The following is an 18,131-nucleotide window of genomic DNA, read 5'->3' as shown; positions in this document are numbered from 1 at the left end:
TTCATCGTGGCTCGCGGTTCCGCTTTTGCCCACACAAAGTGCTCGTGCGACTGAGACTGACGACCAGTGCGGTCCCAGTCCCTTATGTCTTTTTCTTTTTAATTTTGTTTTAAAAAAACCGTGTTAACTTTTGATTCTCTACGAACGATTCCAAATGCAGTATAGTAAACGTTATCGCCGAAGATTTGCGAACAAGGAAGGAGCCTCGACGCAGAGAAATACAGCACACGTCGCCGTTTGTCAGGTTAGCAGCTGTTTGTGGTAGTTTATGCTGTTCAAAATTACAACGACGGCGTGCACATCAAAACTAACAATAAATACAAGACTTTTCCAAGTTAACGCTCTTTAGCCACGTTAGGTACTCAGTTGAGTGGACTGACTGTTTGGTTGCTATGGTAACACGTAACACGCAGTCAGATTGGGGGTGTGGTCATCTCGTTGGCTCGAGTGGTCATCTGCAAGTTTGTTGAACAAATTGGATGGATGGATAGATAGTAGAGGTGCAAGAATTCATCGATTAACTGACAACTAACTGATTGTCAAATTAGATATTAGTATACGTTGTTTGCTAATCGACTCATCAGTGAGAGACATTGTTTGACTTAAAAAAGGATGAAAAGCCACAGCATTTCAGCCTCTCAACAGAAAATATTTTCAGATTTCTGTAGTCCTCCATGAAAGCAGACTGATTATATTTGTGATCTTTGTGTTTAGTCAAAATAAGACATTTGCAAACTTTTACTTTGAAAAGCAACAATCAACATTTTTGCCCATTTTGAATGGTAATTAATTTATATTTGTGCATTTTCTGCACTGTCCATTTAAAAAATGTCCTGTTTTTTAATCAAAGGATGTCCATTTTAAAATGTTTTTTTCATCCAATGAATTGATTAATCACAACATTAATCAGCAGATTAATCAATTATTATAATAAGATTCATTAATTATTTAAAATAATTATTAGTTGCAGACTGGATGGATGGATGACGGATAACCTTTTCCTGTGCATTTCAGATGACATTTCAACACTTTTGACCAAGAAATATGTCCGCGCCAGAGATAATGCTTACAAGTGGTTCAGCGTCAGAAGAAATCCTCCATCAGAGGCTGCGGCACCTGAGCGAAGTGATCCAACGGCAGCTACGGGAGACAGAGAGGAGGCACAAAGAACAGTTGGAGAGCAGGATTCTTCACAACACTCTCCTCTCAGCAGATCTAAACCGACTGTCTCCTCAGACGAAGTAAGTCTCTCAGTGGGCTCATTTTTATTTAGAGTATTTGAGATGTGATGAATTCTGAACACTCTCTCTACATAGTTATGAGGGACGGAAGAGAGCTGCCTCTCCACTTGCCCCAAAGCCTGACAATAATCCATCAAGCCATTCTAGGCTGTCGGAGTCGTCTGTTCCAGCCTCGGTATCTTCATCAGAGCGCAAGCATCAGTCCACTCTGCCTCCCACCCGGACACGGCACTGCGAACGAGCGGCTTCATGCAAAACAACGCAGCAGATGAAAGAGGAGGAGGCTGAGGCGGAGTGCAAGAAAAAGTTCAGCGCACTTCCTGTCCCCATTCAAGTCAGACTTCCTCTCTACCAGGAGATGATGGAGCAGAGGGACAAGGAAAGGAAGCAAGGGTTAGAGCAAAGGAAAACATTTCTGCTTTCTGTTCAGAAACCTTTCAGCTTCCATCAGAGAGGAAATAAGAGACAGGACAAGCGGGTTGGACTGTTGAACCAAGTTTCACAGGACGCAAAAAAGACAACTGGAAATAATGGTCAACAGTCCTCTCCCAAACAAGTTAAAGTCCCAACAGGTGCGAGAACTTTATTTCTACATGATTGCTTGGTGACAATGGCGAGGTCTAAGAAAGTATTTAGAAAAAGTGACGTAATCGTAGGCGGTAAGCTGTTCTGAGTGACAGTGAACACAATGTGTTATTGGAAATCCATTGCGGTCGTGAAAAGACAAAAAACATTGTCCAAATATTTCTGGACACAATCTAATGAGATCCATTGCAAGAGCTGTATAATATATATACACGATATATATGTAATATGTGCCAGACATTTCTATCGCATTACAAAATGACAAAATGTTCGACAATTCCTTTTTGCAATGTTTGTGCAGACCAGGAGCGTTGCAGGAAAATCCACATCAGCTGCACACAACAGGAGAACCATGAAAAGCCTAAACTTCGCCTTGCAGATTGCACCAGAATGGAAAAGATGGCATTCCTGTATGAGAAGCCGAGCTTCCAGCCCACGATCAACCGCCGGGTGCCTGATTTCAGCCGGCTGCACAAAGCTCTGCAGACCGACGGTCGGAGAACATCACTAACTCAAGGTATGACCAAGTGTCAACCTTTCTACCTGAGAACATCTGCTCTCCCTGCCGGGCAAAGTAAGCCGACTCCTGAAAAGTCACAGGTAAATGGCCCTCTTTTTGCTGTTACTTGTTTATTCATTCAAATGTGTTTTATAATACTTTTACTGAATTCAATACAATAATGGGTAATAGCTTCACTTTTCAACATTCACCAATTTTTGGAGTGAAAGAGAAGTTGTTACTATGTAAAACATCGCACACAACAAATATCCATTTTCTATAAGCTATATTGTCTTTTGAATACGTCTCAGTTTTAACTCTGGACTTTTTAATGGGTGACATTTAAAGTACCATATTTGAGCTCAAGTTCTTCTTGCTCCCAAAATAGAAGAAAACAATTTCAATGAGCTTTGGCTGTGAAACTGTGCATGTAGTGTAACCCTACCGCAGGTGGGTAGAGGAGCCAAATCTTGGACTCAAGTCAAGAGTACTGTTGCTTTTGAATAATAGGACTTAAGTAAAAGTAAAAAGTAGTCCTCCAAATATTTACTTGAGGAAGAAAGTACTCAGTGAGAAAACTACTCGAGTCATTTGTAACTTCTGATTAAAAAAATAAATAATAATAATAATAATAAATAAATCAGCGCATGAATTTCAAATAAAATAATAATAATAATAATATAGGGGCACGGTGGACGACTGGTTAGAGCGTCAGCCTCACAGTTCTGAGGACCGGGGTTCAATCCCCGGCCCCGCCTGTGTGGAGTTGGCATGTTCTCCCCGTGCCTGCGTGGGGGGCTTTTCTCCGGGCACTCCGCTTTCCTCCCACATCCCAAAAACATGCATGAATTGAACACTCTAAATTGCCCGTAGGTGTGAATGGTTGTTTGTTTCTATGTGCCCTGCCATTGGCTGGCAACCGGTTCAGGGAGTACCCCGCCTCCTGCCCGATGACAGCCGGGATAGGCTCCAGCGCGCCCGCGACCCGCGTGAGGAGAAGCGCGACAGAAAATGGATGGATGGATAATAATATCTGAGAGTCTACACACACCTGCCATCATTAACATTTTTAAGTGCCCCAAACAAATGCACAGAGAAACATTATTTTCTTTATTCACTTAAATGACTGAATGAAGAAGCTGTTTGCTGACCAGACTTATTGATAGTTGTGTGTGTGTGTGTGTGTGTGTGCGTGCGTGCGTGCGTGTGTGCGAGAGACAGAGATTACATCATGGCACGTATCCCCAAAGAAGCATGTTTTACAGTGATTTATGACCATAAAAAAGGGCACAGCCAAAACAACAGCAAAAACATCTGCAACTTACCGCAAGGTGTTTTCTCAAGTTAGAAGTGGGCTGAAATATCCAATTTTGGGCAGCCACAATTTAAGACTACACTGCATGACCAAGCTGTTGTTTTCGGAGTCTGTAAACACTCGCACAGCTGTTTTTTTTCCCCCCCAAAATAAATTACTTTGATGGACCCACGAAGGGTTGGTGTGCAGTCATTTGACTGCCTTGTGCCGTCTGATTGGTGAATTGCAGTCAAATAACACTAATGCTCAGGTTGTATTGGGGCAAAGGTGCCCTATGCGGAAGTCGATGATGAAGTCTAAAAATAGATCGCGCATGCAATAATGGATATATAAAAGTAGCGAGCGGCATGCCGATCATTGTAATGGAGTAAAAGTATCGTTTCTTCTTCACATAAATACTCAAGTAATAGTACAAAGTATGGTGCATTCAAACTACTCTGACAAGTACAATTTATCCCAAATGTTACTTGAGTAAATGTAGCACGTTACTACCCACCTTTGATTCCTACCTGCCCTTTTTTCATTTTATTTGTATTGATTTATTCACTTTTAACAGATATCCAGTCAAAGTAATTTGACTCGAAGTAAATCATGCGGTGCCTTGAAGTCGCTGTGTGCAGACACACTCCCAATTTACGTCACAGACGCGACAAGGAAACGATGCGTGGCCATCAGGTAAAGTCACGAACAGGATATTTGTAGACTTTCTCTGCATGGAAGTTAAGTAAAGTTAGTAAGTACATTTGATCTATGTAGCACTTTTCAGAGATGATTCACAAAGTTCAAACATAAATCAAAACAATCTCGTCTTACTGCTGTTCCTGCCTCAGCAAAAGTGTCCGCTGAAGAGGCAGCGCTTAGCTCAAAAGGACGTGCATTCCACAATGTAGGAGAAATAGATTTGTTCAGGCTCAATAAAGTATCTACATAATGAATGTTTCTAGGACTTCCACGGAGATGAGGGATGCGAAGAATAAGGAGAGTGCAGACCGGTCGAGGAAATACCAGAGCAGGTCGGAAGCCATGAACAAGACTGTTTCCCTCCGCGCCAAGTTGCTGGACCCTCACAAAAGCTTGAGAGAAGTCTACGACGAAAGACTGCAGCACCATCGGTGAGTGATCGGCAAGCGAGGCCATCCATTCTCCAGGTTGTAGACATCTTTGTTTAGTTTCCAAAGATCATACGCACAGGGAGACGGATCGACAAAGGACAAGAGATTACCTGAGGGATCTACAGGACATGAAGGCTCGCGTAGGAGAGCGTCCGCTTTTGTTTGAACAGGTGAAACAGGTGAGCGATGTGGTCGGCTGCGTGACTATCTGCTTGGACATCCCGCTGTGACTCCATCTTTGTTTTATCAGAGAAATGCCAAAGCTCGAGCAGAACAAGCATACAAGAATGAGCTGAAGAAAGCTGGTGTCAAAGAGCAGTTTGTTGAAGAAAAGGGACACGCGGTGAAGATCTGAGACTGACACAACACTGCAGATGTCCACAACACTGACAAGGTGCAGAGTGAGAGCTTTTAACAATTGTTTTCTTCATCCATAATGTGATCCAGTAATATTATGAATAGCATGTTCGGTGGAAAGCCAAGGACTTCTTGTGGTTTTGCTCATGTGACATTACATCATTTTCGGGGCCTGCCCGGAACAAGAAAAATATTGTAGCCAAGTAAAAATGAAATATAATTACAATATAGACATTTTCTAACCCAACATCTCTTATTTAGGGAAGAAAATGTAGACGACGGTGGAGAAAATTGAAGGTGTGGAGGAGAACAGCATTGGAGTCCAAAGAGGAATGATTGTCATGATCAGACGGTACAATGTTTTTGTGGCCTCCTGGCTAGAACATAACACTGTATTCAAATATGACTCACGTCTACCTAACCACATCAACAATGGCTACGCCAGCATGCGCAACTAGGAATTAAGAAATCTCAAAACATCTGAACCTCACAATTCCAAGGGTAAAACATGCAACAATATTGTAAATAACCGTGCGAATGAGCCACGCAATATAATATTTGAGATCTTTGTAGACGTATGCGTGTTGCATCTGATCTGAAATAATAATGTACTCCATGGATTTGTGGACACTTGGTTATCAAAATAAACTAAATGCAAGCTCCTTCTGTCTGTGACATTAATTTGCTTTGCTACCCTTTTATCCATAGCATTCCACACGTACACTACAAGCATAATTAAACCTACGTTGTACGACACTCTAGTCAAATTTGCAAATACTGCCAGTGTTAAATGGCACTGTTGCATTTTCTGGACGCAAGGGCCTTTCCCCACATAGCTCGGTTCAAGTTCCGAGTCACGAGAGCCGCACTGCCACCTAAATAAATCCTCGTACAGTCACGCTGGCCAGCTTGGTGGTTTTTGCTGCGAGCCCACAGACCCACATCAGTTACTGTACTCATGTACACTGGCCTCCACTGGAACGCTCTGCTTATACAGCTGACAGCTTGGAATTTCAGATCTTTTTGTGGTTGTTGTTGAAAGAACCACATGAGAATGTCTCAATATGTATTCAATCATAATCAAAACCTCATCATGGGGATGAGCGCTAAGCACGTTTTCGTTTTGTGCGAGCGTGTTATTACCAAAGCGACTGAAGTTTGCGTGACTTCAGATCAAAATGTTATAAAAAGAAATCTGCCTTAAGGTTCACAATTACTTTGCGTTTGAATGGCAGTTCTGGTCAATAAAGCAGAAAAAAAAAAAAGGCACCTAACAATGGCGTAGAATTATTTAGATGTTATAATTCTGTGAAAATACTGTTTGGGGGGGAAAAAAACCCAACCTAAAATATGACAAAATAGTATGCGTCACTATCATGAACATCACAGCCCTTTCAGGCATCACATGACACAGCTTCCACGGCTACATCCTCCCGGGTTGTCATGGGAACAGCATATCCCAGGGATGCACCTCTGATTAGATGGGGCGCGGCTGTCCTTCTCGACCCGTTAGATAATATCCAAATGCATTCATCAGCACATGCCTGTTGCATTGCTACAAAAAAAAACAAAATCAGCATTGCCACATATTGTTTATTTCCGAAAAGTGGGGTGTTATTCTCGTGAGCTCATTTGAGTAGAAGCACACATTTTGTCATCTTTGTCTGATAAAACAGTCATGAGTCATAAGTACGTATAAACGCGTAATAAGTTTTCATTCCCGAGCTCACCTGCAGGAGGAGCTGCGGCTCGCCCCACCAAGCCTGACCGCAGCCACGGGAGCGAGAAATGGCTCTTCTTTTTTTTCTTTTCTCCTTCTGTGGCATGAATAATAACTGGAGAGAGAGCGAAAGAGAGGCGAGCGGGGAAGAGGGGGAGAGAGCTGCAGATAGCAGTCACAGTGACAGATGAGAGCGTGGCACAACTTGTCTTTCTTGACTGCACCGTGGGTTGAGGGGAAACCAGAGAGCAAGTGCATCAGAGTTTGGGGCAAAGCACACAAACACACTCGCACACTCTCACACAGGCAGACCCCTCAGCCCGGCTGACAACAAGTTCAGAGCTAAGACTTACCTTTTGGGGAGGTACGTGTGTTTTGGTGGGAGTCCTCGCTCCTGCAGCTACTGCCCACATCACTTGATGCTCCACTTTGTCTTGCAGGTGCAGAAGTTTTGTCTTGAGGAGCACCTCCATTGTTATGGCTCTGCAAGAAACGAGCCGTCTTGTCCTGTAGAGGAGCTGTGTGTTTCCACTGCAGAAGAACTTGAAGCCCCGCGGAGGATGGAGAAGCTGTCAGGAAAGGACAAGGAGCTGATACGGAGCAGCTGGGAGAGCCTGGGCAAGAACAAAGTTCCTCATGGCGTCATCATGTTTTCCAGGTAACGATCAAGATAGAATCCATCACTTCGCAAGGATCTTGTCATCTTGTTTTCTTTCTCACACCAGCATCGTCTTTTCTGTGCACACTTCCACCGGACACCGGAGGCGGCTTGGCTAGTTGCTTGGCGACAGCCTTCAAAATGATTAGCCACTGTTACTGCCGCCAAATCTGACATTTACAAATGTTGCTTTGTCATGGCAAATTTGGTGTATGTTTTAGTACGACTTATTTCACTTCAATCGTGAATCGCAACACTCGGGCGAGTGATTTCCAGCATGTCTGCTCAGAACAACAATGACCGTAAACGTGAAAATTCTCTCCGCGTATCCAATGAGGGAAGGGACACGGGACACGCCCCCCCCCCGCCCGCCGAGACCCACCTTGCTTTGCTTCCCCCCCATTCTGTTTCTCCGTTTGACCATTCCCTCAGAATGAGAATTTTCACCAAACCAGCTTCAAGTAAAACTCGTGTGTGTGTGTGTGTGTGTGTGTGTGTGCTGTATACCCGACTAAATGAGTGTGTGGTTTGTATCTGTGCTAGGCTTTTTGAGCTGGACCCAGCTCTTCTCACTCTTTTCCACTACAACACAAACTGTGGCAACACACAAGACTGCCTCTCAAGCCCAGAGTTTCTGGAACACGTCACCAAGGTGAGCTTTGTCTTTTGCTAAGGACTGGGATAGCTGTCAAATAATCACTCGATTAATTGCTCATTATGGTTTGGTTGAGTGTGTGTCTTCAAGCAATTGAGTGAAAAAGTTCAGCTATATCCACGATCCTTACATTCTTGGCAGCTCAATTCTGCTCAGTACAACACTGGCATGGAAACATGAACAGTCGGAGAGGTTCTCCCTGTGCATTAGAAAAAAATCAATCCCGAAGAAAATGAGCCATAATCATCCCTGGATCGCTTGTCTCACTGATCCCAGGTGATGCTTGTGATCGATGCCGCCGTCAGCCACCTGGACGATCTTCACTCCTTGGAGGACTTTCTTCTCAACCTGGGGAGAAAGCATCAGGCCGTGGGGGTCAACCCACAGTCATTTGCTGTACGAGAAACTTGGATGGGTTACTCCGCTAGAAATTTGCAGTGTCCTCATTGACTTGTGTTTGTTTGGGTCTCCGGCAGGTGGTGGGAGAGTCGCTCCTCTACATGCTCCAGTGCAATTTGGGCCAGGCCTACACGGCGCCCATGCGTCAAGCCTGGCTCAACATGTACGGCGTCGTGGTGGCGGCCATGAGCCGAGGATGGGCTGAGAACGGCGAGGACAAGGCTGACTGAGGCGGCGCCGCCGCGTTACTGTTGCTGTTCTCTCACTCATTGTGGTTGCCATGGAAGAAGGTTGTGTAACTTGCAGCATTGTGGCTTTTTTTGGGTTTTTTTTTTTGCGGCTGTACATTTGCTGTACGTTAGTGCGGAGTGCAACGCAAAGGCGAATGTTTGGTGTGGCCACACTTCACCGATCGCAGAGTTTATTTTCTTTGCAGTGGTGTTTAGCAAGCGGGGTCAAAATAAGGACCTGAGCATAGCATGAAGGTTGACTTGTATATATTGCCTTTTATTATATCTTCAGACCATTGTGAAATATGTGATGTAACAGCGATGAATATCCTATTTTTGCCGCACGCTACTCAACGGGATACGGGTTAGTGTGGCCCCACACGTGGAGCTCTGGGTCAAACTGTGACCAAAACAAAATGTAATCACTTTGCTCATAAAAGTGTTTTTGTTTTGTGTACGTTATCGAACTTGTAATGTTATTTATGAAAGGCTAAGATGACATTTTCCAATAGACACCCTATCAGCAGCTACTGACAAGAACTGTTATACACTGATGGCTTTCTACTGTAATCTCTGACTGTTACGGCGTGCCTGCTGTGCACCTTACTTTACACGGCGTGCGACACCGCCCTCAGTGGAGGCCGTGAGTATGTATCCTAATCGTCTTCATCTGACTGTTGACAAATAAGACTGTTATGTGCAGGTCAAGGGCATGTAGGAGGACTTCATTTCCAGTACTTTTACACTCATCTCTGGTGTCACTTATCTCAGCATTGCTTATTTACTGTGTTTTTGTGGCACCAAATCCAGGGATGGGGATGTGCACATGACCACTAAACAACTGGAGGTGAAGATTTCTTTTCAATTTGAAAAACAATGAGCTAATTTATTGCTAAGGGATCATGCGTGCTATGTGTGTATCATTACAAGCATCATTCCGTTCAATGCCAAGTATTTGATAACACCATACAACTGTAAATCCAAGTTGCTGATATGTGGTTATTGATGCTTTATCCTGAGTTTACATTTGAAAAGTTTATTTTTATATTCTGAAATATGGGTATAAATTAACCCCAACCATTGTTTTACAGTGCATCCACCTGTTACAGTACCTCGTGTGGATATACAGGAATTCCAAACTGAAAGACTACAAAATAAGAGTTTTCTAGGAGTAGACTCACTCCGGTCACTTAATTAGGTACACATCAGGAATACAGGATGATTAAACAGTGTCAAGAGAGTTATTCGTTGAAACGTATGTTTGTTATGAGGGTTGACCTTTTCAGGTGTAGACCTGGGCAGTGTTCCTAATATTTTGCCACTCACATGTAGCTTAATAAGGCAACCAAAATATTAGAAACAGCTCCCAGCATGATGCAGTGCAGTTCAAACTACAATTCTGTCGAGGCAGCAATCCGGAGAGTGTATTGAATCCCTGCATCGTCTGTGTTTTTCCAGGTGTACCTTTTGTTTCGACTGGCAGTGTAGGTGGTGTATTTATAGTGATTCTTTTCCTAGCATTGGTACGTCGCCCTGTGCAGGTTGTCTCTTATTTTCAATCATCTTTTTACACGTGATGTATTATCCGGGTAAGATCCAGTTGTGTACATATTGGACGTTTCACCGTCTACCTCATCATTATTAATCAGCTGCTACTGACCAGTGATGACTACACCTAGTTTAGTTATCCTTCGACCAAAACAAACAAACAAACCGCACATGATTAGAGGTAATAATGCAAGCAAGTAAGCACTCTTTGTAAACTGGATTCCATGCTACAGTTTAATAACTTGTGTGTGTGTGTGCATACTTAAGATTAATAAAGTGATTTCCTTTTACACCGAATAAAGGTCAGTGTGTTGTCACACTTTGTCGCAGATGGTCATTTGATTTCAGTCACACGAGGCCCTCGATACCTTTTACGCCGTCAGTTGCGTAAGAGACATGCACCGAATGGATCGTCGCCCTGAGCCGCAGAGACGAGGGGGACTTCAGGCACATCAGCCCACTTGCTCACGCAACCGCACAGCATCACATCAAGAGGGAAAGGAACAACATAGATTCGCCAAGAATTGACAAATTCAGGCAACGTCTCGGAGATAATTGTATTCCCTCGGGCTCGAATATCAGTTTGCGCATGCATAAGTGACCGAGTGAGGGTTGCATCGTCCGTGAGCAGGCTGCCTGTTCTGCTGTTGGATCTGTGGCTGACATGGCCTTAATTTGTCTCTGTGCACACTGCCAACGCTCTCCTCACTCGCCGAGTGTCTCCAGTATTTATGTTGCTTCACAACAACATGCACTCGTCTAGCCACTGGGCTGGAGGCAGATGAGACGCTGACCCAAGCGTCTCTCAGGTCACCTAACAATGCCGAGTGACTGCCATATTGTCTTTGGGGCGGGCCTAAAGACAATACGTGGCAATTCATTGTCACTATAGCACTACAGCCCTACCTTGTAGTACGTAGGGATTCACTCTGAAGGTTGTCGTCTGCGAGAAAAGATATTATTTTTAGAAAGTCTGCAATGTGTTTTGGAAAGAAGTGGTATTAAATGTTGTCATGGCAACTGTTAAGCACGTGCGCATGAATGTGTGTACGTGCGATCAGGTTTGTTTTCGATGAAAGAGCAGAGAAAGGCATCGCTCAATCGTCCTAAATAAGAGGACGGCGAGCACAGGACAGTGACTGGAGCAGGTAAATGAGGGAAATGATGAGCTTCATAAAGCACACAGAGCATCCACGTCGCTGTGGGCATTGTCTGGCATTTGGCCTGCAGTAATATTCTTTTTACATTCAAAACAACATGAATGTGGCATGGCGATATACAAAAATATTTGTATGCCTTTAAACCATAAACGTCAATCCATTTGATTGTATGTGCCATTTCATGTTATCAATAAGTGCGGATGAACGGATCTTGTTTGGACCCCAAAATGCTCAAGACAGCCTTTTTGCCAAACGGAAAGAAATGAGTCCCAGTTCCAAGTTTGATTGGGTCACTGATGTAAGAGTAAAATGCTGACTTGATCAACAATCAAGCAGGCGCAGGGCTTTTTGAATCTTGTTTGTTGTTATAAATTCATGTTCATAGTTTCTTTATAGCGGGTTTAGACTCCCCTCCAAATGCCAAGGCCGGTTCCCAATGATTTTTGCTGTAGAGTCAAAACACGTCGAAAGAGGAATATGAGACAAGAGATTAACACTTCATGTATGAATATCTGGCTATACGCAAATGAGAATACAGCATTATTTGTAATGAAAATGTACTGATGTGAATGAAACTTAACATCCTTTGCGTGCAATCACTGCCTCAAGGCTGTGACCCACTAAACTTTTGCATTCTTTTGTGATGCTACTGTACAGCAAAAATAAAAGAAGTAGCCTCACTGTTCCATGTATAAAGTACAGCATGTCAGTGTTATGGAAATACCTGGCCTATTTCTAGGAACTGACCATGTGATAAGAAGGCCCTCTTATAACCATTTCTGACTATTTTCAAGACAGCAGTCGGGCTTTCCCAAACACAAAACCTTTGTTGGTTGTAGGATCTGCATCGCAGTTGAGGCGTTCTGGGTTTGAATCTCCTGCGTGTAGACTGCAGGTTCTACCAGAGCTGCCGTTGCGTGACTTTTTCACAGTCCAAAAGCATGCATGTTAGGGTAATTGCGTAATCTAAAATGATGCATATATGTGAATGGTGATGCCCCGCAATTGGCTGGCGATCAATCCAGGGTGTACCCTGTTGTGACCCTAATGAAGACAATCGTTATAATAATAATAATAATAATAATGAATGGCTGGATAGTATCTTTTTTTTTTTTTACTGGTTTCGAGTCGAAAGTTTGGGACGTCCACACGTCTAATGATCAGTTCACATCATACCGCTAAATCTAACTCACATCGTGATTTTAAGGAACTGCTAGAGTCAAGGTAGTATTCAAATTGGCCCAAACTTGTTATTTTAACAACCATACAGCTGGGGGCGGCAGTTGTTTCCTGCAGGAGGTAGAGGTCTTTTCTATTCGAAGCATCCGGCCGTGAGAGAGGGAGAGGAGAGTGACAGGTCGTACACCCAGAGGAATTCACCTTTTAAGGAGAAGCATGTTGCCACGGGTGACAGGGTAAATGTCAGGGACTTAGCGCTCTCGTTAGTGCCTCTGAGCAATGAACAAGCACTGTCAAGTATATCCAGTATAGACACACATCCAATGCTTCAAATCATTTCGCTCCAAGCGCTTTCCAGTTCAACACATATCCGATACACGTTATCATCCTTGCAACGCGAATGCTTTGTGACATGCGTTTATATTGATCTCATACAAGCACCGAAGAGAAGTTCTGCACAACTGGGAATCATACATCACCCCCAAGCAGAAACACATCAAGCATGCAAAAACGACCGCAACATGGTGTTGCAGTTTGGAATAAAGTGCCCTATCTTTCCATCTAATGTGGCTTTGGGAGCCACTGAAGTCAGTAAAATATTCCACAGCACGTGCTGAGGCGAGTTCGTATGCAGACACACTTCCTCGGCCATTAGTTATACATTCATGAATGTGGCAGCTTGGGCTCTATGGTTATATTCTCGGTCAGGGGCAGCGGACCTTGGTTTCATCGGATCGTAGCGCATGCGTCTGGGAGATTTCAAGTGTCTTTTTGTTTTTACTTTGTAAAATAAGGCTTCCTTCCGTCTTGCCGCCCTATTCCAGACACGTGAAGAAGACCTGCGATCGTTGTCACATGTGCTAACCTGCCAGTACTTGCCAGAAACTACTGCAGCCTCGCTGATTAGTTTTCTTCATCTTTTCATCAATTTTGGAGGGACGTCGAGTTCTTGGTTATGTCACTGCCATATTTTCTCCACTTGATGACTAGCTGTCCTCACTATGTTCCATGGTAAACAAAACAAAACAAAACAACGCTCAAAAATAATAAAGGGAACACATCCTAGATCTCAATGAATGAGATACTCCAGTTGAAAATCTTTATTCATTACAGAGTAGAATGAGACCAGAAAGGACGAGAACAGAGAAATGGTGTGTGCTCATCACCCCTTGCCGAACAATTCCTTTCTCGAGTGGTCTTGCTAACTGTCTCTCATTTCCACCTGTTGTCTGTTCTATTTGCACAACAGCAGGTGAAATCGATTCACAGTCAGTGTTGCTTCCTAACTGGACAGACTGATATCACAGAAGTGTAACTGAATTGGAGTTACAATGAATTGCTCAAGTGGTCCCTTCATTTTTTTGGGGGGGGCAGTTATATTTAATGCCTTGGAAACTCTTTTGTACCCTTCTGCTGGCTAGTACCACAGATCAATGAAATCACTCTGATGCTTTGGAAGCTCGATGTGGACCGTAGCTTGTGCTGTAAGATGTGACTACAAACATGTCAGGAAAAGCCAACTAGAACATCTGAACTTTATTTGGGGTTGCACTTGAAATGGTGGAAGGTGGGTGCTGACTCCCTTTTATGAACGTGCTTGGTTAATTCTTAGCGCTACCACAGGTCCAGTTATAAGAGGGTGTGCACTCTTGTGCAACCACACTATCTCAGCAGTTTATTCCCCCCCCCCCCCCCCCCCTTTTTTTTACTCCCTAAAATATATTTCTTTTTTTCAATTGGGATGCACAGAGTATAGGTCACATTGGCAGAGAAGAGGTGGAAAAAGAGTGTCTGGTTTTTGTTTTTTTTTTACATTACAAAACCTGGGATTTGAACAAGGGTGTGTAGACTTTAGACTGGATATCTACTCTATTTACCTATCTGTCTATCTAACATCTGAGCAATGGTATCAGAGTACAAAGTGATCCGAATGAATTTTTATTTCAGATTACAGCACTTAAGAGCGTTGACAGATGAAAGAAAGGATTTTTCCAATGATGCCGTTCTTGGAAATGCCCACGCGTACACATACCATCAACAAAAAAGACGTTTGGAAAAGGGAAAGTACATTTAAATCAATGTCAAATTATCAAATGAACAGTACACAAATACACAACATGACAGTGTGCAGAAAATACATTTCATTTGTCAGAAATATGTACGGACTCCAAAAGCGTTAGGACTTTCATGTCCGTGATCAGGCCAAAAGTCGGACCGATCAAAGCCAGCATTGCCTGGCCTCCGATGTTGGAATATCTGTTGACATGCTAATGCGTAAATGGTGACGGACAAATGAGGTGCAACCTTAATATTGTCTGAATTAGCTCACAATGACTGGTGTTTGCTGCCTAAAAGAACCAGAAAGCCACTAACTCAAAAGTGTTTTTTCTTAACAGCGTTTGATGTTGTTGTCCTGCTCTATTGTTGGTTTGCCTGCTCTTTAGTCTTTAGTTCATGCAGCATATTTCAGGCCATGCTGGATTGTCACACAGAAGGGAGCGGTTCTTCGAGGCACAGCAATAAGACGACTGAGGCGTGGGGGTGGCCAAACATATTACATTCACTCCAAGATTCCACCGAGAGGAAAATTAAATAAATAATAATACAAATGCAAAATGCCATATTCGGATGGATTGGAAATGAACAGAATACAAGCGCTTCAAATAACAAGTCATCAAGCAGTCAGCAGATATTGTTTCCATCTTGCAACTGCGTGTGACACACAGCACAGAAACATTTGACCACCAAATACAAATGATTGGAGCTCCATTCAAATATCACACTTGAAAATATTTTAAATGAAAAATGAACGGTTGGAGATGACCACTATGTACCCCTACTGGTCAACTTTCTTTTGGTTTCTGATACACAAGTGGATGAAAGCAGTCACATTGGGGTTACTACACTTTCTGGAGTTGGTGGGTTAGTTTCATCAAGCCTACAACCCTTTGACAGCTTTCTTAACAGCGCTCCACCCAGCAAAAAAAAAAGGCGCTTTGCGGGTGATTTACTTTGTCTTTTTTGAGGGTTCGGTGGGGATGGAACCAAAGAACATGAGGGTTGCATTGCTCACTCATCTTTCATTCATCTTCCATTCCGCTTCTCCTCACGCGGGTCGCGGGCGTGCCGGAGCCTATCCCAGCTATCTTCGGGAGCGAGGCGGGGTACACCCTGAACTGGTCGCCAGCCAATCGCAGGGTACATATAAACAAACAACCATTCACACTCACACTCACACCTACGGGCAATTTAGAGTCTTCAATGAACCTAGCATGCATGTTTTTGGGACGTGGGAGGAAACCGGAGTGCCCGGAGAAAACCCGCGCAGGCACGGGGAGAACATGCAAACTCCACACAGGCGGGGCCGGGATTTGAACCCCGGTCCTCAGAACTGTGAGGCGGATGTGCTAAGCAGTCTTCTAGCGTGCCGCCAGTTGTATTGCTCGTGGAACACAATTCATGTTAATAGTCAAATAACAACAATTCAGAATAACAAACAATATTCATATTTGAATCATCTGACGCATGACCCCAAACATTTGCAAGGTTACGCCAAATTGGGTTGGACCCACATCTGGAAAAATAGGGCAGGACTTTTCGGAGGATGTCGAAAATTCAAAATGAGCTACAGGTGTGAATGCTGGTGACCAGTCCAAGGTGTACCCTGCTTCCCACTCAAAGTCTGCGCCAACTCACCCACGTGGGATCCTAATGAGAATAAGTGGTAAAGAAAAGAAAGGGATAGATGGATGGAAGGAAGGTTGGACAGATTTGGGCCATTGTCGAGGTCTAAAGTACTGTTTGGAGCACACAAAATGCGAACCGAATACCACGATGTTATCTGCACACAATGATGGCATTTAGTTGTGACACAAGGTACCGGAATATGTACTGTACACTAAAATAATACGCATACACAAAAGAAAAGAAGAATTCAGTTAACTACACCAGTGAGATCATCTTATGTGCTGCGGAAAATGAGCCATTATCAATTCATTGGTCCAAAAATGATTTACTACGAAAACATATCTTTGTTCATCGATCTACGCCAGTGACATATAGTGACGGGAAGAACCATTAAACCATTAACCATCCACTGGATGGCAGAAGATACGTAAGCAACATTTTGGTGACATTTTTGTTTAGTGGCGTGCCGAGAGATTTTATGTAACGTAAAACATGCGCCTTGGCTTAATAAAGTTAGGGAAACACTGAGCTACACGGTCAAAAGAGAAAAATCCATCATCATCAAATCAACAAGGCAGGCCAAAGCATAATACCAACAACGCATACATTAGCAAAAGTAAATGCTGAAGTTAGTCCAACAAGCTTCAGATAGAGTAGCGCTGCTTGTGCTAGGGGAAGGACAGAGAGTGTACATATCTTGCGTTACGTTGCACCCTCCGTCTGTCAGCTCTCTCACTGCAGATGGCTTCGCAATTCGCTCTCCACCCCCCCAGCCTCGCCACGCTCTGGCCGCCGTCAATCAGATATCACCCGAGCCCGGAGCGCTCTGTCGGTCTGGCAGGGCGAGCCTGCTCACACCACCCACTCCGGTGGGATCTTTCACCTCCAATCGTGTGCAAGGGGCACGACGTGTATAGCGTTTGTGACGGATAACCCAAAGACAGTTTGCCTTCCATTGCTTCGAGTCACTTGAAGGCAAAAGAGTCATGAAGGAGAATGGAATCTACAGCGACTAGCCTGCGGTTCGGTTGTATGAGAAATATTCTGGAATTGATTACTTGGATCCAGTATATTCGTCACGTCCTCTGCAGCTCCTATCATTTGAATAATCTCCAGTCTCCTGAGGCAGCTAAGTTGGAGTCTGAGGTCAAGCAGAGACAGGAAACATGGCACCGCAGTACGATCTCAGGTGAAGTACATGTGGCAATCAGCTTTAGTGGGGGGAGGTGGCATTACTGGTAGCCCACGGGGCTGTCCATGAGTGGGCTGGAGCAGGAGGTGTCAGGGGGGTCTTGGAGCTCAGTCTCACGAGTCTGGGTGTGCCCTTCCTCTCCCTCCTCCTCCTCCTCCTCTTCTTCTTCTTCTTCTTCTTCTGCCGGGCCGTGGGCTGAACTTTGGGAGCTGGCCATGGCGCCATAGCTGTGGTGGGCCGGGGAGGGCATGGGGGTCAACGCAAGCTCTGGCTCCAGCAGGACGGATGCCACAAACAGCTGAAGGGACAACAACATATACAGGGACTGTGACACTCAGTCGATCGGGTCATGGGGTTCGCAGAGAATTTGCAGAACGGTAGACTTCATAATTCCGACGCATTCCCTTGCCGCGATGCTCATGGATTTCCAATTTGACAACTCTTTTATATACAGCTACTAAAGTATAATGTATACAGTTTCTGTGGCCATCCTAAAACCTTTATAACTCTCCAGGCAGTGTTTCCAATTTTTAACATTCCTAACTATAGTAGTACAAAATATGAGTGCACACTGCACAGTGACTTTCTGAACAC

At 44.0% G+C, this 18,131-nt stretch overlaps 3 protein-coding genes across 10 annotated transcripts in view; 2 read left to right on the top strand and 1 right to left on the bottom strand.

Annotated features, from left to right (window-relative positions):
- The first annotated feature begins 34 nt into the window (after window positions 1-34).
- fam161b (FAM161 centrosomal protein B) lies at window positions 35-5,757 on the top strand. The gene is made up of 9 exons (XM_061794967.1): window positions 35-244; window positions 1,015-1,241; window positions 1,317-1,813; window positions 2,128-2,426; window positions 4,197-4,315; window positions 4,585-4,752; window positions 4,832-4,931; window positions 5,003-5,146; window positions 5,371-5,757. Exons 2-8 carry the CDS (start codon window positions 1,045-1,047, stop codon window positions 5,105-5,107), a joined length of 1,485 nt encoding a protein of 494 aa, XP_061650951.1. The 5' UTR covers window positions 35-244; window positions 1,015-1,044; the 3' UTR covers window positions 5,108-5,146; window positions 5,371-5,757.
- Window positions 5,758-6,949: 1,192 nt separating this feature from the next.
- ngb (neuroglobin) lies at window positions 6,950-10,616 on the top strand. Its single transcript, XM_061794971.1, has 5 exons — window positions 6,950-7,193; window positions 7,270-7,487; window positions 8,031-8,139; window positions 8,419-8,538; window positions 8,619-10,616. Exons 2-5 carry the CDS (start codon window positions 7,390-7,392, stop codon window positions 8,769-8,771), a joined length of 480 nt encoding a protein of 159 aa, XP_061650955.1. The 5' UTR covers window positions 6,950-7,193; window positions 7,270-7,389; the 3' UTR covers window positions 8,772-10,616.
- Window positions 10,617-14,580: 3,964 nt separating this feature from the next.
- The window catches only part of tmem63c (transmembrane protein 63C), a 29,721-nt gene continuing 26,170 nt past the window's right edge, over window positions 14,581-18,131 (bottom strand). For all 8 annotated transcript variants that reach the window (XM_061794040.1, XM_061794039.1, XM_061794037.1 and 5 more), the window contains one exon: window positions 14,581-17,835. In XM_061794040.1, coding sequence (XP_061650024.1) covers window positions 17,578-17,835 — 258 coding nt within the window. In that variant the 3' untranslated portion in view covers window positions 14,581-17,577. The remainder of the gene's footprint in view (window positions 17,836-18,131) is intronic.

This window comes from Phyllopteryx taeniolatus, chromosome 13 (genome assembly GCF_024500385.1).
Source record: "Phyllopteryx taeniolatus isolate TA_2022b chromosome 13, UOR_Ptae_1.2, whole genome shotgun sequence".
NCBI lineage: Eukaryota > Metazoa > Chordata > Actinopteri > Syngnathiformes > Syngnathidae > Phyllopteryx > Phyllopteryx taeniolatus.
This window is presented reverse-complemented; position numbering and strand designations above follow the sequence as displayed.